The sequence below is a fragment of the Mustela putorius genome, unplaced genomic scaffold (genome assembly GCF_011764305.1).
Source record: "Mustela putorius furo isolate JIRA1106 unplaced genomic scaffold, ASM1176430v1.1 tig00001472_pilon_pilon_pilon, whole genome shotgun sequence".
NCBI lineage: Eukaryota > Metazoa > Chordata > Mammalia > Carnivora > Mustelidae > Mustela > Mustela putorius.
In genome coordinates this window covers 617,762-641,661 of record NW_025421756.1, presented here as the reverse complement: position 1 = coordinate 641,661, position 23,900 = coordinate 617,762, and the positions used below count along the sequence as shown (strand labels likewise).

The 23,900-nt window shown below is 39.9% G+C and overlaps 1 protein-coding gene across 9 annotated transcripts in view; it reads right to left on the bottom strand.

Annotated features, from left to right (window-relative positions):
- Nucleotides 1-23,900, bottom strand: part of ARHGEF9 (Cdc42 guanine nucleotide exchange factor 9) — a 197,314-nt gene that overhangs the window by 30,161 nt on the left and 143,253 nt on the right. For all 9 annotated transcript variants that reach the window (XM_004781252.3, XM_045087793.1, XM_004781258.3 and 6 more), the window contains 2 exons: nt 18,764-18,895; nt 5,816-6,059 (listed from right to left, as the gene is read on the bottom strand). In XM_004781252.3, coding sequence (XP_004781309.1) covers nt 5,816-6,059; nt 18,764-18,895 — 376 coding nt within the window. The remainder of the gene's footprint in view (nt 1-5,815; nt 6,060-18,763; nt 18,896-23,900) is intronic.

Here is a 23,900-nt window from a genome sequence, read left to right as displayed (position 1 = left end):
TCCCTATACTGCAGAGAGTTTTAATCAAGAAAGTATACTGTATTTTGCCAAATGCATTTTCTGCATCAATTGAGAAGAGCATATGGTTCTTGTCCTCACTTTTATTAATGTGGTATATCACACTGATATGCAGATGTTGAGCCACACTTGAAACCCAGGAATAAATCCCACTTAGTCACGGTGAATAATCCTTTTTATGTATTGTTGGATCCTACTGGCTACTATCATGGTGAGAATTTTGGCATCCATGTTTGTCAGGGACATTGTTCCGTAATTCTCATTTTTCAGAAGAAAGAGAAATTAAGGAATTGATCCCATTTACAATTGCACTAAAACTCATAAGATACCTGGGAATAAACCTAACCAAAGAGATAAAGATGTGTACTCTGAAAACTATAGAACACTTAGGAAAGAAATTGAGGTAGACACAAAGAAATGGAATAACATTTATTGCTCATGAATTAGAAGAATAAATACTGTTGAAATGCCTATGCTACCTAAAGCAATCACACATTCAATGAGTCCCTATCAAAATACCATCAACAATTTTCATAAAGTTGGAACAAACAATCCTAAACATTGTATGTAACCAGAAAAGACTCCAAATAGCCAAAGGAATGTTGAAAAATAAAATTAAACCTGGTGGCATCAAATTCCAGGCTTCATGCTATATTATAAAGCTGTAATCATCAAGGCAGTATGGTACCAGCACAAAAACAGACACAAGATCTACGGAACAGAACCCAGAACCCAGAAATGGAGCTTCAACTATATGATCAACTAATCTTTAACAAAGCAGGAAAGACCGGGTGTCTGGGTGGCTCAGTGGGTTAAGCCGCTGCCTTCGGCTCAGGTCATGATCTCAGGGTCCTGGGATCGAGTCCCGCATTGGGTTCTCTGCTCACTGGGGAGCCTGCTTCCTCCTTCTCTCTCTGCCTGCCTCTCTGACTACTTGTGATCTCTCTCTGTCAAATAAATAAATTAAATCTTTAAAAAAAAAAAAAGCAGGAAAGACCATGGAATGGAAAAACGTTCCTTCAACAAATGGTATTGGGACAATTGGACAGCCATATGCAGAAGAAACTAGATAATTTTCTTACACCATACACAAAAACAAACTCAAAATGGATGAATGACTTAAATGTGAGACAGGAATCCATCAAAATCGTAGAGAACACTTCTTTGATCTTGGCCACAGCAACTTCTTGCTCAAGATGTCTTCAAAGGCAAGGGAGACAAAAGCAATAATAAACTTTTTGGACTTCATCAAGATAAAAAAACTTCTGCACAGCAAAAGAAACAATCAACAAAGCGAAAAGACAACCTACAGAAAGGAGAAGATATTTGCAAATGTCTTATCAGATAAAGGGTTTGTATCCAAGTTTCATAAGGAAGTTATTAAACTCAACACCCAGAAAAGAAAAAAATCTAGTCAAGAAATGGGCAGAAGACATGAGCAGATACATCTCCAAATAAGACATAAAAATGGCCAACAGACACATGAAAAAATGTTGCAAATCCCTTGGCATCAGGGAAATACAAATCAAAGCTACAATGAGATCCCATCTCACACCAGTCAGACTGGTAAAATTAACTTATGAGGAAACAAGGATGTTGGCAAGGATGTGGAGAAAGGTGAACCTTCTTACACTGTTGGTGGGAATGCAAGCTGGTACAGACATTCTGGGAAGTTCCTCAAGAAGTTAAAAATAGAGCTACCCACAACCCAGCAACTGCACTACTAGGTATTTATCCAAAAGATATAAACATAGTGACCTGAAGAGGCACCTCAATCTTTATAGCAGCAATGTCCACAATAGCTAAACTATGGAAAGAGCCCATATGTCCACCAATAGATGAATCAATAAAGAAGGTGTGGTATGTATGTATGTATGTATGTATATGTGTATGTATGTGTGTGTGTGTGTATATATATATATGGAAATAGAGGGTATTATTGTGGGTGAAATAAGTCAGAGAAAGGCTAATACCATATAATTTCACTCATATGTAAAATTTAAGAAACAAAACATATGAACATAGGGGTAGGGAGGGAAACATAAAGTAAGATAAAATTAGAGAGAGAGAAAAACCATAAGAGACCTTTAACTATAAGAAACAATCTGAGTTGGCTGGAAGGGAGGAAGATGGGGGGATGGGGTAACTTGGTGATGGGCATTAAGGAGGGCATGTGGTATAATTAGCAGTTAGTGTTATATCTCACTGATGAATCACTGAACTCTACCTCTGAAACTAATAATATACTATATGTTAATTGACTTTAAATAAAATAACACAAATTTAAAAAACAAATGATTTAGAGAAATGCTAATTATATGATATTAAATGTAAAATGAGGATATAAAATTAGAACTGTTCATCATGGAGAGGTAGAGTTTGGGGAGACATAAAAAAAAGATTCAGCCATCTTAGCCCTAGTATTTTATTTACACACAATAGAACAGGAAAGAAATATATCAAATATTTACAAAAGTTATCTCTTTCTGGGTAGAATGTTTTAATGTGATTTTTAATTTTCTATTTTTCTGTGTTTTTCCCCAAAATTGCCTACAACAAAAGTGGTATCATTGTAATTAGAAAAAAGAATGTTTTAGAAAAAGATAATATAGGTTTGTCAGAAAGTAATTTCTGTAGCTCCATCCATGTCATTGCAAATGGCAAGTTTTTGTTATTTTTTATGGTTAAGCAATATTCCTGTGTGTGTGTGTGTGTGTGTGTGTACTACATCGTGGAAGGAGCTTGAGTGTATTATACTGAGCTAAATAAATCAGAGAAAGACAAATAACATATTATTTAATTCATATGTTGAATTTAAGAAAAAAATGAGAATAGGGGGGACAAAAGAGAGAAGGAAACCAGAAAGAGATTTTTAAAATATAGAGATCAAAGAAATTGTTATCAGAAGGGTGGTGGTCTGGTGGAGGGGTTAAAGAGGTGATGGGAATTAAGGAGTACAGTTTTTATAACAAGCATATGGTGCTGTGTGTAGGTGCAGAATCACTAAATTGTACACCTGAAATTAACATTGTACTTTATGTTAACTATCTGGAATTTAAATTAAAACTTGAAAAAATATTTAAAAAAATACTTTCTGGAGGCTTTTTTATTAGAAGCAGATTCTTTTTTTTCTTTTTTCAGCAGTATCCCATTGTGATTTTATTTATTTATTGATTGATTGATTGATTTTTAATTTTTTATAAACATGTATTTTTATCCCCAGGGGTACAGGTCTGTGAATCACCAGGTTTACACACTTCACAGCACTCACCAAAGCACATACCCTCCCCAATGTCCATAATCCCACCCCCTAGAAGCAGATTCTTAAAGTTACAGGTTATTAGGGCATTGTGTGGGAAATACCACAATGGAACCAGACAGAATGGTGGGGATCTTCGAGTTGACCTAGGGTCTATATAAAGCACACTAAGACAACTCCTTTAATAGGTTTAACAAACCAGATGGTATCTGAGGCTGCTGCTGCCTGCCACTGAAACAGTCCAATAGTATTTCTGTATGACTCTACATCATGTCCCATTACAACGCTCATAAGTTAAAAGCTATCTGGCTTCAGTGGGACTCTAAATGAATTATTTTTTTAAAGACTTTATTTATTTGACAGGCAGAGATCAAAGGTAGGCAGAGAGGCAGGCAGAGAGAGAGGAGGAGGAAGCAGGCTCCCTGCTGAGCAGACAGCCCGATGCGAGGCTTGATCCCAGAACCTTGGGATCATGACCTGAGCCAAAGGCAGAGGCTTTAACCCACTGAGCCACCCAGGCGCCCCTCAAAATGAATTATTAATGTGCACTCTACCCAAACTTGAGGAGAGAACTAGGATTAGATTAAGTAGTGTCTTTCTGATCATCCTTCCTTATCTCTGAACCATTTAAATCCTCAACACTGAAGGAGAGAAGAATCCATTTGCACCAGAACTCAATGGGTAGACCCATTTTTCTAGAAGCAGTTTCTACCAGCTCGAGCATATAAGTGTTTAAATATAAAATCCTATCCAACTTTTGCATCAACATGGGTGGACTGCAGGAGATTATGCTAAGTGAAATAAGTCAAGCAGAGAAAGTCAATTATCATATATGGTTTCAGTTACTTGTGGAACATAAGGAATAACATGGAGGACATTAGGAGAAGGAAAGGAAAAGTGAAGGGGGGAAATAAGAGGGGGAAATGAACCATGAGAGACTGTGGACTCTGAGAAACAAACTGAGAGTTTTAGAGGGGAGGGAGTGAGGGATGGGTAAGTCTGGTGGTGGGTATTAAGGAGGGCACATGTTGCATGGAGCACTGGGTGTCATGCAAACAAGGAGTCTTGGAATACTACATCAAAAACTAATGATATATTGTATGGTGACTAACATGCACAATAAAATTTTTAAAAAACCTACTCTCATTAAGAGTGGGGCAAAAATAGAAACTGTGTCTTCTCAAGGAATTACAAAGCTTGGCTGTTTGGTTTTTTTTTTTAAGATTTTATTTATTTATTTGACAGAGGGAGATCACAAGTAGGCATAGAGGCAGTCAGAGAGAGAGAGAGGAGGAAGCAGGCTCCCCGCTGAGCAGAGAGCCCGATGCGGGACTCGATCCCAGAACCCTGAGATCATGACCTGAGCCGGAGGCAGCGGCTTAACCCACTGAGCCACCCAGGTGCCCCCAGTTTGGTATTTTTATGCTAGAATGGCAGGACCATGAGCAAGAGACCACATAGAATTTTGTAAACCACAGAGCTATAGTCAATGGCACCTAAATCCCACAGTTGGAAAGCAGCATGAAAAATCCTTCTACTAGTTATGTACCCTCGGAAAAAGGGGAACAACCTATTTAAAGCAAAAAAAAAAAAAAATGTATGGTTTAGTGTAACAGAATCATGCAAGTGATCATGGTTTTATACCCAGCTATATTTTCTACAATTTATTTTAAAATGCTTTTATACAGAGAGTGTGATATATACATGCACATTAATTTTAGTCTGTGCTCTAGGGGCATTTAGTTAACATCTGAAGCACCTTAATCAGGCATACACACTCAAGAGGTAATTTGTTAACACAGTAAATACTCAGAAGTCTTTGTTCCAGACACAACTATTTCCAGCAGTTCAGTCACTTTAATACAGGAGGCCTAATTAGCCTAACACATGTTAAAAATGAATTTTCATTGGTAAAATGAATGTTTTTCAAGATGTGTACTAGCCACAAATGTCTTACAGTACTTGGCCCTCACAAGACCTGGGTATAAAAATCTAGTGAACCCTATAGCTTTTACCCTTTAGAAGGAAGCCTTAAGCTCAAGATTTAAAATAGGTATGACGTCTTGTCCTCCATCAGAGGATTTTGTCACCAGACTCTAAGTAGAAAGTTAGTTGAAGCCTGTTGCTATAATATCACCAGCTCGTCCTTGACTAACCTCTTCACAGAAGATGCTGCCATGTATCTAAGAACAAAAATGGGACTTCACTGAGATTACAGAACATGTTGTATGACTTCTTTTGTGTTTATTTGCTAATAAATGTTTTTATGTTTGGGAGAATTGAGACTGAGGTTTGCCTCCATTGTAATAGTCTTATCTAGGTATGAGACTGTGATGGAGGCAAATTATAACTCTCACTTAACTCTGACTAATAGAAACTGATAACTGGCAAAAAGGACCTAATAATAGGAGACCACCAAAATAGATTAGGTCAGTTTGCAACAGAAATCTTCCCTCTGCTTCTAGAAAAATGAAAACCAATTCAAATCCTCTATGCTCTTCATAGCTATATTCTTCTTTCTCTTCTCAGGTCACTTACCGATTTTTTCATCTTCCTGTACCATTTTCCTCTCTTCTCTGAAAGCTCTGAGCCAGCGTATTTTCTCCTCCAGCTTTTTGGCAAAGAATAGATGTATCTCCTCAGTCTCCTTGTTGTGAAGCTTGAAGGCATTTTTCATGCTGACATTAAAGTCATCATCTCTGCCATCTTCAATGTCAACTACTTCATATTTATCCATGTCAATGCGGCCTTTGTAGTACAGGATATCTCTTCGGATCAGGTCCTAGGTGAGAAGGAAGAAAAGGCTTTTTACTGAAGGTATGTGGACAGTAGGTACCAGGAGAGTTGGCTCATGGGCACAGCAGGACGCTAAGGCTGCCATTGTTTTGGAGCACCATAAGGGGTTGGTTTGGTCAAATTTAGGCAGGTTAGTTTAGCAGTATGACATTGATACCTTGGTTAGATGCTCTTAGAGAAAGCCTTTGTCCTACAACCAAGGACTCTGTCTCAGACCACAGCATCAATCCTTGTATGTGTTTATAAGATGCATATATGGGAAGCAGGATGTAGTAAACCACACAAGCATTCCTAGCATGGGACTTTTCTTTTCTAAAATATTTGCAAGCCCTCCAGAACTATGAAATAAGTTAGATGTTTGTCTTGGGCAAACTTGGGAATTCAAGCAGGATAAGGAGCCTGCATATCAGAATTGGGATGAGTGGTAAGAGTACCAAGGTGACCACAGGCTGCTGGACAGGAAGGATTACATGGAAATGGTTGAATACTTAGCACTCTGGGGGATTTTAGAGAAGGCCTAGTCTGGTAGGGGAAGTGGGGGTAAGAGTGAATAAATAGCTTCATATATTGACTTGAATGAATCTCACAAATATTACCACATGAAACACATAAAAGTGTAGATAGATACAAACAGTATATGGCCTATCTTTTATTATTGTTGTTTTACTCTCTGGTATCCAGAATTGGATCAATAGTCTCAGTCTATGAGGTACTCATCATTAGTTCACACAGGGTGCTCTTATTCCTCATTTTTTTAATTACATACTTTTAATAATACATTAAATTTTGGTGAACCTGCTGCTCAATTTAAAAGCTAAGGTGTTGCAACTTCTTACAAGATAAGTCTCCAAAGGCAAAGGAAACAAAAGTGAAAATGAATTTTGGGGGCTTCATAAAGATCAAAAGCTTCTGCACAGCAAAGGAAACAGTCAACAAAACAAAGAGGCAACCCAAGGGATGGGAGAAGATATTCACAAATGACAAAACAGGCAAAAGGCTAATATACAGGAACTATAAAGAACGCCTCAAACTCAACACATAAAAAACAGACTATCATATAAAAAAATGAGCAGAAGACATGAACAGACACTTCTCCAATGAAGACATACAAATGGCTAACAGACACATGAAGAAATGTTCACCATCACTAGCCATCAGGAAGATTCAAATCGAAACTATATTGAGATACCACCTCACACCAGTAAGAATGGCCAGAATTAACAAGACAGTAAACAACGTGTAGGAGAGGATGTGGAGAAAGGGGGACCCTCTTATACTGTTGGTGGGATGCAAGTTGGTGCAGCCTCTTTGGAGAACAGTGTGGAGATTCCTTAAGTAATGAGAAATAGAGCTTCCCTATGAAACTGCAACTGCACTACTGGGTATTTACTCAAAAGATACAGATACAGTGAAAAGAAGGGCCATCTGTACCCCAATGTTCATAGCAGCAATGGCCACAGTCACCAAACTGTGGAAAGAACTAAGATGCCCTTCAATGGACTAATGGATAAGGAAGATGTGGTTCATATACACTATGGAATATTATGCCTCCATCACAAAGGAGGGATACCCAAGTTTTGTAGCAACATGGTCAGGACTGGAAGAGATTATGCTCAGTGAAATAAGTCAAGCAGAGAGAGTCAATTATCATATGGTTTCACTTATTTGTGGAGCATAACAAATAGCACGGAGGATATGGGGAGATGGAGAGGAGAAGGGAGTTGGGGGAAATTGGAGGGGGAGACGAACTATGAGAGACTGTGGACTCTTAAAAACAATCTGAGGGTTTTGGAGGGGAGAGGGGTGGGCAGTTGGGTGAAGCTAGTGGTGGGTTTTGTGGAAGGCACATATTGCATGGAGCACTGGGTATGATGCCTAAACAATGAATTCTGAACACTGAAAAGAAATTTAAAAAAATAAATTTAGGCCAATCTAACTGGTGTAGATATCTACAATATATCTCAATGTGGTTGATATCTCAATGTGGTTTTTGAATCTCCCTGATGGCTAGTGATGATGAACATTTTTTCATGTGTCTGATAGCCATTTGTATGTCTTCATTGGAGAAGTGTCTGTTCATGTCTTCTGCCCATTTTTTGATATGATTATCTGTTTTGTGTGTGTTGAGTTTGAGGAGTTCTTTATAGATCCCGGATATCAACCTTTTGTCTGTACTGTCATTTGCAAATATCTTCTCCCATTCCATAGGTTGCCTCTTTGTTTTCCTGACTGTTTCCTCTGCTGTGCAGAAGCTTTTGATTTTGATGAAGTCCCAAAAGTTTATTTTCACTTTTGGTTCCTTTGCCTTTGCAGACATATCTTGAAAGAAGTTGCTGTGGCTGATATCGAAGAGATTACTGCCTATGTTCTCCTCTAGGATTCTGATGGATTCCTGTCTCACATTGAGGTCTTTTATCCATTTTGAGTTTATCTTTGTGTACAGTGTAAGAGAATGGTCGAGTTTCATTCTTCTACATATAGCGGCCCAGTTTTCCCAGCACCATTTATTGAAGAGACTGTCTTTTTCCACTGTATATTTTTTCCTCTTTTGTCAAAGATTATTTGACCATAGAGTTGAGGGTCCATATCTGGGCTCTCTACTCTGTTCCACTGGTCTATATGTCTGTTTTTATGCCAGTACCATGCTGTCTTGGTGATCACAGCTTTGTAGATATCAGCAAACACCAGTTAGAATGGCCAAAATTAGCAAGACAGGAAACAAGATGTGTTGGAGAGGATGTGGAGAAAGGGGAACCCTCTTACACTGTTGGTGGGAATGCAAGTTGGTGCAGCCTCTTTGGAGAACAGTGTGGAGATTCCTCAAGAAATCAAAAATAGAACTTCCCGGGGCGCCTGGGTGGCTCAGTGGGTTAAGCCGCTGCCTTCGGCTCAGGTCATGATCTCAGAGTCCTGGGATCGAGTCCCACATCGGGCTCTCTGCTCGGCGGAGAGCCTGCTTCCCTCTCTCTCTCTCTCTGGCTGCCTCTCTGTCTACTTGTGATTTCTCTCTGTCAAATTAATAAATAAAATCTTTAAAAAAAAAAAAAAAAATAGAACTTCCCTATGACCCTGCAATTGTACTACTGGGTATTTACTCCAAAGATACAGATGTAGTGAAAAGAAGGGCCATCTGTATTTACCCCAATGTTTATAGCAGCAATGGCCACAGTCACTAAACTGTGGAAAGAACCAAGATGCCCTTCCACGGACGAATCTGTAAGGAAGATGTTGTCCATATACACTATGGAGTATTATGCCTTCATCAGAAAGGATGAATACCCAACTTTTGTAGCAACATGGATGGGACTGGAAGAGATTCTGCTGAGTGAAATCAGTCAAACAGAGAGAGTCATTTATCATATGGTTTCACTTATTTGTGGAGCATAACAAATAGCATGGAGGACATGGGGAGTTAGAGAGGAGAAGGGAGTTGGGGGAAATTGGAAGGGGAGGTGAACCATGAGGGGTTTGAAGGGGCAGGGGGATGGGAGGTTGGGGGAACCAGGTGTTGGGTATTAGAGAGGGCTCAGATTGCATGGAGCACTGGGTGTGGTGCAAAAATAATGAATACTGTTATTCTGAAAATAAATAAAAAACAAATTTAAAAAAATAAATAAATAGATTTTTAAAAAGGAAAAAATAAAAGCTAAGATGCTGAACAGACATTTTTCCAAAGAAGATATACAAATGACCAACAGACTCATGAAAAAAAAAATGCTCAACATCACTTGGCATCAGAGAAATAAAGATCAAAACCACAATGAGATTCCACATCACACTGGTCAGGATAGCTTAAATGAACAACTCAGGATGAGTATTCAGAGAAAGGGAAACTCTCTTACACTGCCGGTGGGAATGCAAGCTGTTACAACCACTCAGTATGGAGGTTCCTCAAAAAGTTAAATACGAGCAACATCTTCCTAGGAACAACGCCAAAGGCAAGGGAAGCAAGGGCAAAAATGAACTATTGGGATTTCATCAAGATCAAAAGCTTTTGCACAGCAAAGGAAACAGTTAACAAAATCAAAAGACAACTGACAGAATGGGAGAAGATATTTGCAAACGACATATCAGATAAAGGACTAGTGTCCAGAATCTATAAAGAACTTAGCAAACTCAACACCCAAAGAACAAATAATCCAATCAAGAAATGGGCAGAGGACATGAACAGACATTTCTGCAAAGAAGACATCCAGATGGCCAACAGACACATGAAAAAGTGCTCCATATCACTCGCATCAGGGAAATACAAATCAAAACCACAATGAGATATCACCTCACACCAGTCAGAATGGCTAAAATCAACAAGTCAGGAAATGACAGATGCTGGCGAGGATGCAGAGAAAGGGGAACCCTCCTACACTGTTGGTGGGAATGCAAGCTGGTGCAGCCACTCTGGAAAACAGCATGGAGGTTCCTCAAAATGTTGAAAATAGAACTGCCCTATGACCGAGCAATTGCACTATTGGGTATTTACCCTAAAGATACAAACGTAGTGATCCAAAGGGGCACGTGCACCCAAATGTTTATAGCAGCAATGTCCACAATAGCCAAACTATGGAAAGAACCTAGATGTCCATCAACAGATGAATGGATAAAGAAGAAGTGGTATATATACACAATGGAATACTATGCAGCCATCAAAAGAAATGAAATCTTGCCATTTGCGACAACATGGATGGAACTAGAGCGTATCATGCTTAGTTAAATAAGTCAAGCAGAGAAAGACAACTATCATATGATCTCCCTGATATAAGGCAGTGGTGATGCAACATGGGGGCTTAAGTGGGTAGGAGAAGAATCAATGAAAGAAGATGGGATTGGGAGGGAGACAAACCATAAGTGACTCTTAATCTCACAAAACAAACTGAGGGTTGCTGGGGGGAGTGGGTTTGGGAGAAGGGGGTGGGATTATGGACATTGGGGAGGGTATGTGCTTTGGTGAGTGCTGTGAAGTGTGTAAACCTGGTGATTCACAGACCTGTACCCCTGGGGATAAAAATATATGTTTTTTATAAAAAATAAAAAATAAAAAAAGTTAAATACGGAGCTACCTATGACCTAGCAATTCTGCTACTAGGTATTTATCTAAAGGATATAAATGCAGTGATCCAAAGGGGTACCTGTACCTCAATGTTTACAGCAGCTATGTCCACAATAGCCAAGCTACGGAAAAGTGCTGAGATGTTCAGCAACAGACGCATGGATAAAGAAGATATGGTGTGTATACATACACACACATGTACACACACACACACACACGATGGAATGTTACTCAGCCATCAGAAACATGAAATCTTACCATTTATATCTATGTGGATGGAACTAGAGGGTATTATGCTAAGCAAAATAAGTCAATCAGAGAACGAAAATTATCATATGATTTCACTTATATGTGAAATTTAAGAAACAAAACAGGATTATAGGGGAAGGGAGGGAAAAATAAAATGACATGAAATCAGGTAGGAAGGCAGACCATAAAAGACTCTTAATTATAGGACACAATCTGAAGGTTTCTGAGGGGAGGTGGATGGGGGATGGGGTAACTGGGTGATGGGCATTAAGAAGGGCATATGATGTAATTAGCACTGGGTGTTATATGCCACTGATGAATCACTGAACTCTACCTCTGAAACTAATAATACACTATATGTTAATTAATTGAATTTAAATAAAATATAAAAAAATTTAAAAATAAATAAAAGCTACGATGTCACAGCAACCTTAAATCCCATGCTCATCAATCCCGTGGTTTCTTCCCTCTGCAGCCTTATCTCATCTTTATCTATTCCACTTATATGAGGTTTAAAAACCTACAAAGGAATGCCACATAATATATAGGAATGCATACATATTTACAGAAATTATACAAAAATATGACAATAACACATGCAAATTCAAGAGAGTACAAAGAGCAAGAAGATGGAAGGAAAAGAAAGGTAAAGAGCAGAGAGATATTTACAGAAATTATACAAAAATATGACAATGACACATGCAAATTCAAGAGAGTGCAAAGAGAAAGAAGATGGAAAGAAAGGTAAAGAGCAGAGAGGGAGAGGAGAAAGAATGTATTTGTAATGAATTATTTCTTAGACTGGGTAGTAAGTACATAGGTACCCATTATATAATTTATGTATCTTTTTGAATGTCAAATATTTTTTAAAGGTTTCATTTATTTATTTGACAGAGAGAGAGATCACAAATACGCAGAGAGGCAGGCAGAGAGAGAGGGGGAAGCAGGCTCCCTGCTGAGCAGAGAGCCCCATGTGGGGCTCAATCCCAGGACCCTGAGATCATGACCTGAGCTGAAGGCAGAGGCTTAACCCACTGAGCCACCCAGGTGACCCTGAATGTCAAATATTTTATGAATTAAAAAAAGAGGGATAGATGAAATGACCTGTGGATCTGTGGAATGTAAGGTCTGATAAGTATCTCTCAGAGTGGTCTTTCAGCTCCTCCTTCTCTTAGGACTACTCTCAACTCCCCCTGATGGCACACTGTAGAGAGCAAAATGGACTCTCTTATGTCAAGCAGGGATCTGTGTCATGTAATGATGCAGGTAGTTAAATGTACTGCAGCTACAAGATATTGTTGGGACCAGCATCAGCTGGCACCCTAGAACTGATAATGAGTGGAACCAGAGGAGGTCTGCAGGGACCCAGAACCAATTAAATCCCTTTAAAAGGGGGAGAATTTTTGCAGCAAACTATCAGACTCTTGAGACATGAAGTCTCTATGTCTGACCACTTAAAAAAGGCAACTGCCACCAAAGGCTCTACCCGATTGATCTCTGACCAGAACCGAGATCCCTCACTGCTTGAACATAATAAGCAGTAAGTGCTGAGAGCTGACCAAGACCAGACTGAGGCCTTATCTCAATGGCACACCCACAGACAGACTTCATGTTTGGTTCATTAACTTCCTACACCTCTTCTGTTATTTGTTGTGTGCTTTGTCTTATGTCCTACCCTGTGTTGCATAAGTAGCCAAGTTTTATCACATGGTGAAATGTCATTGACTTTGGAATCCTAAACCTGCTTTATAATTGTGATTAACTTTATGACTGAATAAAGTTGACCCTGGAAAGACACAACTCATGTGTGCACCTTCATAGCATGCCCATGACACACATCTATTCTTGGGACATGTGGTGTGACTAAGTCTGGCCGAGAATATCCTTTGTCTTGAGAGATGCCTTCTAGTAGCCAACTCATTCTGACCAACTTTCCCTCCTCTTTGTATATATTTGGCCTTTTAGACAATTTCACAGAATCAGAAATGCTCATTAATTTTTGTTAACATTATACAGTTTGGTTAAACTATTCCTATTCTGCTGAATTGTCTTACATGCCTCACTTTTCAACTGCAGGCTACTTGCAAAGAATTTGCCTTTGTAATCCTGACTCTTCACACTGCATGGTAAACTGGGTGTTTTGCTTTGTCTGGGGAGGGCTGTCTTTAAGAATTCCCACTGTAGCTGTGTCCATTTCAAAGTCCAAGGCTATGAAATACAGGTGTTGTTGAATTGATTTGCAAGAAACAATGCCTACATTGTTCTTTTTCATCCCATAATCACTGTGCATATAAATAAGCTGTGCTGAGTACAGATGGGTTCTGATTTGTTGGGTGTCTCTCGCATCAAGTTCAAAGGAGAGGAAAAAGTCAGCTATATACAGAGTGGGCCAATGTTGCTCCAAGATTGATTCAGAGCCTGGGTTCCTTTTACCATACTCAAAATAGACAAGCTCAATCCTGGCCAAAAGGATGGGGTTGTTCCCACGCGCTGACTTCCACAGTCCTTAGGAACACTTTATGAGACGTGCATAAAAAGTGGGCCCTGTCAGTCCAATATAACTACAAAAGCAGGACAAGCTAAGGAGAATGGATTGATGTAATCTAGTTTGATCTCATAAAGGCCTGAAACATGGCTTAAAACACTTAATACAAATACACATAGACCTGGGAAGCTAGGTCCAAACTGTACAGCTAATAGGTAGGTAACCATTTGACTAGAATAGGTAGCCTTAACCACCCACTATTCCTAACTTCAGCCAATGAGGCAGGGAAACTGAAGGACTCCATAAAAATCTGTTTTTCACTCCTTTTTCTGCTTCTATTCTTGCTAGGACATCCATTCCTATCCCACTTTACACACGTTTTGTAATGCAAACAGCATATGTCCTCCTTATAAAGGACAGGAGTTAATGATTTCTCTAGAATAGGTAATATCTAAAGAAGGACCAGATGAGAATGACTGGACAAAGCTACCATGTGTGTATTTTAGACAACCATGGCTAGACCTCTCAATACCAAGGCCCCCTGGCTCCAAAGAATAATATCTGGGCCCTTGTCCTTGTTCTAACTGGTACCTAGATGCCTGAGAGGACAACTATATCAGAGCACCATCTGCAATAAAACCACCCAGACCCTGAACAAATGAGACTCCCACCTTTCCTTTCTTAGTCTCCCAGAAACTCTGTATCTACTCTCTCTCTATCTTCAGGAATCTCTGCTTTCACATCCTGCTGGCTCATGGTTTATTTCCATCCTTTATGAAGCCAAGAACACTCTTGGCTGGTCCTACAGGATCCTCTTTGGGTCTTTGGACCCAGCCTGCCAGCATCACATACAGCTTTCTTTAACTCTGAGTTGGTGAGTCATAATCCTTGTCAGCCTTTACAATCTATACTAGTTTCCCGAAACAGGAAAGGATGTACCTGATCTTGGAGCTAAATTAAAAACACCAACTGAAACGCCTATTATTTCTTTAGCTATTTAATGATAACAATAAACTTGAGAGAGTTCTGCTTCTGTGGTAGGAGAGTAGGACTAGACAAATGTGTGATTAAGGTTCTCCCTTTTCCTACTCTTTATAGCTCCCCAAAGTGTTGAATGTGAGTTTTCATGCACAAGATTAGTCATAAAGCCAAGTTTAGGGATGTGATAGGAATTATTAAGAATTACCTACTGTTCAAAAAATCCCATCAGAAAATTGTAGCCAAGGCCACAAAGCAGCATGCGACACATATGGAAAGAGTGTGAGTTATACAGACTCCTAGCTGCTTAACCTACTAGCTATGGCCTTGGGAAAGCCATTTTATCTCTCTGCACCTCAATTTTCTCTAAAAATGTTTGTAAACCTCAAATCTAAACATGCAATTTCCAGGTCATGAGGCCAGCCTTGTCTAATAAATATGGTCCTGAGCTTTCTTGGTCCCAGAATAATTTTTTTATTTCTTAATTTTTACTATTTATTTATTTATTTATTTATTTGATACACGGAGAGAGAATACAAGCAGGGGGAGTAGGAGAGGGAGAAGTAGGCTCCCCACCAAGTAGGGACTCTGATGCAGGGCTTAATCCCAGGATCCTGGAATCATGACCTGAGCTGAAGGCAGATGCTTTACAAATGAGCCATCCAGGTGCACCCAGACTAATTTCTTTGGTAAGCCTTCAAAACTCCTTTGATGAACGTAAAAATCTCACTTTTTTCTTCCTGATCCATTTAAACTTTCAAAATAATTTAAATATTGTGACAAAAATAAATCAAAGCAAAAGTAACTAAATATTTTAAACTTTACATAGCTACCTCTATGTCCTTGGAAATTCCATTTATCCTTTCAGGGTGGGGGTGGTCGCAGATCTATACTTAGGTTCACACTAATGTGTCCTCCCTGCCCCAATAATACCTCTTATTCCAATCCAATTCCAGCCTTCAGGTCAATTTTATAGATTCTTCCTCCTCAAGTCTTCCCTGAAGGCATCTCTAGCTCAAGTTGTTGCAATTTCCCTTTTCTGAATGCTAGCACTGATAATGAAGACTCTTATAGAACTTATATTTGGCACCACACTCCTGAGTTACATTAGTTCCATTTCACAACTTGTAGTCTGCTTATTAAGTTGTGCTGAAGTAGTATACCCTCCTTGCTCTTGCTTCACTCAGGGGCTTCCCAGGGAAAAACAGCTGACAAAGCCTCAGAAGTTTCTCTGCTCAGCTTCTGGATATGGCAGAAGAGGGAAAAAGCCCTCTGGAGTCCTGGTTGTCTAAGGTATCATTGGGACCAGGCTGCCCAAATGCCACATGTTAATGGTGGTCTGAGTGCTTTCATAGGCACATGGTGAATAGGTGTCCACCACAGATGCTATTTAGGTCATCACAAATTCCCTGCCTAAGAGCGTGCCAGCTTTCCTATTTTTCCCTTACACTCATCCAAGCTGGAGGATATCAAGGGTGCCAGTGCTTCTCCAGAAGGTCCCTGGCAGTCTGCAGACAAGCGCCAAGCCTAGCCATGGATCCAGCAAGGAGCCTACTCCAATTCCTGACATTATATAATTCAAACAGTTGGGAGATAATTGAATTTGACTTCACTGGGTATTCATGGGGTTTAGTAAGACACTGCAAACATTTTGTATAAATGACAGATGCTGCAATCAGGGGAATGCAACTCTTAGGGACTGCAGTCTGTCTCACTTGCTTGTCAGTAAGGTCTTTTTAAGAGGGGCCCCAGTTACTGCCCACCCCTAGCCTTGACCACCCTGGGTTTTCTCTCCAGAGCCTGAGGAAGGCACATAGGGATGGGACTGGAATTATTTTTCTCATTATTTCATTGCAGCATCTAGAGTACATTCTTAATAACAGAATAATAACAGCAACAATGGTAACAGTTAACACTTAGCATATATCATATGCTAGACACTGTTCCAAATGCTTTTCATTTCCCTAGCTTTATTGAGGTATAATTGACAAAGATTATATATATTTAAGGTATACAATGTGATGTTTTGTTATATGTATACATTGTGAAATGATCACCACAATCAAGCTAATTAACATATATATCTCACATGGTTACTTTTTTGTGATGAGAACACTTAAGATGTACTTTCTCAGCAAATTTCAAGTACACAATATAGTATTGTTAGCTATAGGCACTGTATTGTATACTAGCTCACCAAAATCTATTCATCTTGCATAATGCAAAGTTTTCACCTTTTGACCAGTATCTCTCAATCTCCCAAATCCCCACCAGTCCCTGGCAACCACCACTCTGCCTTTATGACTTCAACTGCTTTAGATTCCACATAAAGTGAGATCATATGGTATTTGCCTTTCTCTGTCTTATTTTACTTAGCATAATGTCCTCCAGGTTCATCTGTGTTGTCACAAATGACAGGCACTACTCTATTTTAAAGGCTAAATAATATTCCACAATGTGTGTGTGTGTGGTTGTGTGTATGTGTGTGTGTGTGTGTGTATGCATGCATCACATTTTCTTCATGCATTCATCCCTCAGCAGCTAAATGCTTTGCACTTATTAACAGATAATCCTCACAACAATCCTACAAGTTGGGTACTGTTATAACCTCATTTTATGAGGTACTATAGTTAGAACAGTTAAGAAGCTTACTCAGGAACCAAAGCTACTAAATGGTAGAGTTGGGCTTTGAGTCCAGACTACCTGGCTCAAAAATCTGTGCTTGTTCAACTATTGCATATACTGTCTCTCTCAAAAGAGATTTGCTGAATGAATAAATAGTAACACCAAATATGCAGTAATTAAAAAATACCAATAGCTAACATTTACTAAATACTATGAGCCAGGCACTGCAACTATATTGTTTCATTTAACCTTCACAACTTCTCTTCTCTGTAGAACCATTATGATTTCCATTCTGCAAATGTGAGGCACAGAGAAGACACAGCTCATGGGAAAAGTTGGTACCTTTCTGGCTGGCCCTAGAACCTATGCTCTTAATACTATAATTCACTGCTTCCCACTACCTTAGGTGGTCCTCCTCAACACATTCTGAGATGAATTCTATCATCAGTCTGATTTGGCGCTGAAGAAAATATGAACATAAAGTTAAAAAAAAAAAACTGGCCCAAGGTTAGAGACAGTAGAGCCTACGGCCCAAATGTTCTGGTTTCAAATCTGCATTTCTTTTCTGCTCTTTCCCTAACCTCTGTTGCTATTGTTACATTTCTGAGTCCTGAATCACTCATCCTCCAAGTCTGGCCCTTCAGTACATGAAGAAATGGCCCAATGCAGAAAGTTCCTTGAACAGAAGAAGTCTTCCCTCCAGCATTGTTATACTCTATTTAGTGCCTGATCTTCCTAAAATACAATGGAACTAACATAAATAACTAGTAGTTATGAAACAGAGGACAACAGAGTATGTCCAGGAGGGTATAATTAAAAACAACGGATACAGAGAAAAAGCTGTTTGGGACAACTTCAGAGGTGTAGAATATTAGTGGGTGACTGAGGAGAAAGGAAAGGGGATTTCCACCTCTCCTCTGGTGGTGGGGGGGAAGGAGAAGAAAAGGAAAAATTCCCCAAAGCAGCAAAATAATTTCCAATATAATCATCTCTGGAAGAAAATAACAAAACACATGCATAATTAAAATAACAGGACAATAAGATGCAGTGGAGCAGAGACAGCCATCACAGAAGACAAGAAGAAAGAGAACAAAGAGTTTTATTCTATATTTTTTTAAAGGAAAATTGACAAAGAGGGAAAAATAGCAAAAGTTAAAGAAGGAGTCACAAAATTAGAAGCCACTGGTGTTTTTTCCCACCTACTATAATGACCACTTTATTGGGAGCTGGGGATAATGGAGAAGGAGGGTCTGATGCTCCTGAGGTGCCCATCTCCCATCTCCCTCAAGAAAGAAGGGTTTGGGGTTACCTTCTTGCAGAGAACCATCTGGTGGTCAAACAGGAAGAAGACCCGCTGCTGGTTCCGGCCATAGGGCTGGTAGATCCAGGCCATTTCCCCAGTGTAGATCAGTTCCGAGCTCCTGTCTAGGATGTCCTCACCCTGGGAAGAACATGTGATAGTGAGAGGGAGCCAGGCAGAAGGGATGGACCTGTCACCTGCCTGGAAGCACTAAAAACTGGACATAGACTGGGGCAAGAGGAGTACAAAAAAGGCCTGGTGGGGAAAGAGGGATAGAGAGGACTCCTGGGAATCCTTAGGCTCCATGAGTGGTAAAGACCCATACTCTTGTTCACCCTTGGGTCCAATGAGCCCTACTACTCAGGACTGCTATATTCCTTCTATGCCAGTTGCTCTCTAGCCCAATAGGCACCAAGGTTCATTCTGGTTCTATGAGATTTCTCTCTTACTTTCCTTGTCTTTTTCTCTATTAATTTCTCTTTCTGCATCAGTCCTTCATCCCAGATCTATTCTTTTAGTCTCTTTCTTATACCTGAAGAAGAAGCCTAAGGAAATAATAGAAGTCTCTCTGCTTTCCAAAGGAGTAAAAAAAGGGGACAAGGGAGGGCAAGAAGGAGACAATGATAGAAAGAGAAAAAGAGAATATATTCAGTCTCTTAAAAATTTTTTTCTTCTGTCAATTTATTAAAATACATTGATTAAATAGGAATAGGAAATAGGAAACTTCACAACCATATTATTCATAGCCTGAAACCACTCCTCTTCTTGCTGTATAGTCAGACAGAAAAAAAAAAAAAGTACCAACACATCTGACTTCTAGCTAATTCAGTTCTTCAATTTTACAGAGATTCTAAGGCCCCCTTTTCACAGTAACTCTGCTAGGTCAGAGGTACATGGGTTATATGTCAGATGCCAAGGCAGATTTGGCACCTGTTCTCAAGAAGCTTACAGTCAGGAGGAAACTAATGCAGGTTGTGCACAGAACTCTTGGAACATGAGGCAAACTACACCAAAGCCCTGGGCACAGGGTGTGTTCCAGGACCTATATAAAGATAGGGATAAAAATCAGTAGTCCAGGATGCAGGAAAATTAATACTAGCATCAATGGGGTACCTGGATGGCTCAGTCAGTTGAGGCTCTGACTCTTGATTTTGGTTCAGGTCATGATTTCAGGGCTGTGAGACCGAGCCCCATGTTGAGCTCCATGCGGGGTGTAGATCCTGCTTGAGATTCTCTCTCCTGCTCCCTTTGACCACCCTGCCCCTCTCTAAAAAATATATATTAACACCTATGTGCATCAGACATTTACTTTTGCTCTATTTCTTCTGAGGTATACAAGAAGCCTGGGAGGTGGTCTTACTCTCACTTTATAGTCCAAGAAATGTCAGGTGATCAGCTAAGATCACCCAGCTCATTAGCTAGATATCCATGACCCAAGCCCAATTCTGTCACTCCAGAAAGTATACTCATTCTTGCCACAACATTACACTGTCTTTAGACCAGTCAGTCCCTTCCTGGCTCTTGGTCTCAGTTTTTCCAGATGTTAAATGTGGTACATGACGATGATCTCTAAGGTCCTAGCCCTGATACTCCAAAGTTAAGATCTCATCTTTGCGTCCCAAATTTTCAAGTCAAGGTTAGAGATGGAGATCCCTGCATTAGCCCTATAAATAATTAGGACAGCCTAGACAGGCCAGTGGGCCAAAGAGAGGGGTAGCTGGAAATGGTATTCTTTAGCATACTACTTTTTCCAGTCTAAGTGATGAGAAGGAAAAGGGCAGCTCAGTGGAAATATTTTGTAATAATATAACCTCAAAAAGAAAGCTCACAGATACTGTGACTCCAGTTTCCATTTCAGGGGTTCCTTGGAACTTGAGTAAACATTCATCCTCAAAGGGCCCACATACTAACACAGAATTTCTGGGAGAAGAAGCTCTTAGGGTGAGAGATTTGTGCAGGGCTTTTCTGTTATATGTATGGGAAGCTGAGAGTGGTACCTGTCTGCCACATCCCACCCTGAGACAGGCCAGGAAGATGTGCTACAGTCCATTTTGGATATATATAAAATGAAAGAAAGCCATAAAAACAGGCTAAGCCCAAACAAAGCTGGTCAAGATGACTTTTTTTTTTTCAGGATGACTTTCAAAGTTACAACCACTGTACCAGCCAGGAATACTCCTATTGTAAGAACTTGCAACACATAACTCGGAAAGGAAAGGAAAGGAAAGGAAAGGAAAGGAAAGGAAAGGAAAGGAAAGGAAAGGAAAGAAAAGGAAAGGAGAGGAGAAAAGGGAAAGGGAAGGAAAAGGGGAAGGGAGAGGAAAAGGAAGGTGAAAGGAAGGGAAGGTGAAGGTGAAGGGAAGGGGAAAGGAAATGGAAGGGAAAGGTAGGGGGAAGGGTAAGAAAGGGAAGAGTAAGTAAAGGGAAGGGAAAGGAAGGAAGAGGAAAGAAAGAGAGGAGAGGAAGAAAGAAAACACCCTTATGCTCATCAAGTTGATTGATGTCACCTCTCTGTGTGCCAGTTTCCTCATCTTCATTTTTTTTTTAAATTCTAAGGTCAATTTTTATTTCTACAAAAAAGGTAATCAAAAGAGTATAAAAGGCATGTAAAGTATATTACTGAGTGAACTTCAAGTGGAGGTGAGTCTGCAAAGACTGTGAATCTAGAGGGAGATGGAGGGCCATCTTGTTTCTGGGCTGGCCAGCTGCTCTGAAGGAAGAGATCAGCAGACCACTGACAACCCCGCACTGGTGCTGGCTATAGCCAAGTCCTGCCAATTGCAGACAATCTGAACCCTGGAAAGGGTCAAATTGTGCCTAGGGAGGATGATAGTGAGCTGCACTATATTTCCTTATCTTCAAAATGCATTCCCTACACTGACTGGCATCTTTAAAATGAGGGTAATAACAGTACCAGTATCATATGGCTGTTGTGTAGATTATGTAAGTTAAAACATGTAAAGTGCTTAGGAAAGTACACTTCATACTGTAAGTTCTCTTGATTATCATTGTGCATTCTATATCCTATGTCACATATTCCCATTAATACTCACAAGAACCCAATGAGGAATGTACTGCTATTACCCCCAAAACCAAGATCAGAGGAATTGGAAGTAAGTTGCCCAAAGAATCCAGAATCCAGAATCCAGGCCAGACTCCCTCCAAAGCCACCAAAGAACAGTATAATGATAATCCTTAGTGGAACAACTAGCTACCTTGAAAGATTTATGAGATGAGAATCTCCGAAGACTTGGGTTCTGGGCCCAGTCACCAACTCACTCTGTACCCTTGGGGAGTAGCTTAAACACTCTCAATCTATTTTCTCAATTGAATAATGGATAATACAACAGTTCCTGCTTATTTCACTTCACATGGCTGCTTGAGGCAAAAATCAGATCATACAAGGGAAATGGCCCTCTCAGAGTTCAGATTTCTCACCCTTTGCCTCTTCCACCACACTTGCACCATATATTTACTTTGCCTTGCCCCCAAAAGTACAATACCTTCCCATTGCCACCTCCCCTATGTACATGCTGTTTTCTTTCATTCCTCCAGGAATTTGCATATACTGTTCCCTCTGCCTGGAACATATTTGCCCCAGTGTAAAACCAAGGCCACTCATTCATCTCAATAGCCCAATGTCCAACACCTCATTCTAGTTATAGGCTGATTTTTCTGATGTGAGGCTGTAGCCTAAGCAGATCTAGGGAAAGAAGAACAAGGGAAATACCCTACTTTTCATATAGTTCATTTTCAGTGCTGCCTATTCACAGGATAGCAGGGAAATAACAAATCCAGCCAGCTTTACACTTGATCTCCTGGTCCCAGAAGTATGCCTCATCAAACTACCTTAGCTTTTTAAATAGATGTTTTTCTGTTTCTATGATGTTGGGTGTCTGTGTTTCCTACGACGTTTTGGATTGAATTATCCAATGGTAAACTGGAACTGGTCTTTGGGTATTACACAAGCGGGCTGTTAGGGGAGTGGTGTCACCACAATCATATACAGTAAAATTCTCAAACATGAGCTACAAATTTGGGCTCATGGTAAAAATTTCTGGTAGGGGGGGAGATTAAAAGGAAGCTTCCAGGGATATGTTCCTTTTCATTTACTTTCAAGTGGATCTAATGAGTGTGAAGGGTAGCAATGTGACAGCTCAACCAACCATCAGCATCAGAGAAATTAGAAATGTAAATTTCCCTAAAATTATAGTCTATAAGAACAGATTCTTCTCCCTGTTGCTTTCTCAGCCTCTCTAAGGTATGGATTATTACTTTAATGTATGGATGATACTCTTACTCATCCATTTATTTTTTAGGAGCCCTGGGCAGTGGGACAGAGCAGAGGGTACTTCATGAACTCTAGTTCTCATGGGAGGGGGGTGGGCAGGGAGCAGGGTTGATAACTAGAGTTGAAAAAAAGAAGTCCTGAATATTTATGGAATAAGTTGAAGTAGGGTCAGGTCTGGATATAAAACAAGGCCTCCTACTCTCTATTCAGATATTCTGATTTACTGAGTAGGTACCAATTGCCTGTATGCTGCCAACCCTCAACAATCTTTCCCAATTCTCCTTCAAAGTAGATTAAGCCCTGAAGGTTTCCCCTATGACTCTTCTTTTTAGTTTGACAAATAAAGCTGAAATTATCATGTTGATGCTTTGGCAGCCACCCTATTTGTTCAGACTTCTGGGGGAAGGCAAGAAATCATTTTCTTGATTTGCAAGGCTTGTCCACAGCAGCCCTCAGCAAGCTGTGGGACCTTTCTTTGCTTGTGCAACTGCTTGGACAAGTAGAACATACAAAGAACCTCTATCAGGGAACCAGTAAGGTTTGGCTACTTATGTCAATAGCTAGCAAGTCATGGAGTGGATATGTCTTATTGCCTTTTCAGGGTGGTCCTTCAGTACTCATCAACCTTTAGCCATACTATGGTTTGGATATTTCCCCCAAGGAATTCTTACTACCTGCTTATATATGGACCTTTTACTGCATAAAAAAGTCCCTGCAGCATCACCAAGGAAAGCAACTGGGGTGTGGGAAGCAGAAGGTTGAAAAGAGTATGTAGGCAGCAGTGAAAAGAATACCACAGAGAGAATCTAGAGAACAGATTAAAATTTTAGCTTTGTGGTCTTGGTCAAGAATAGG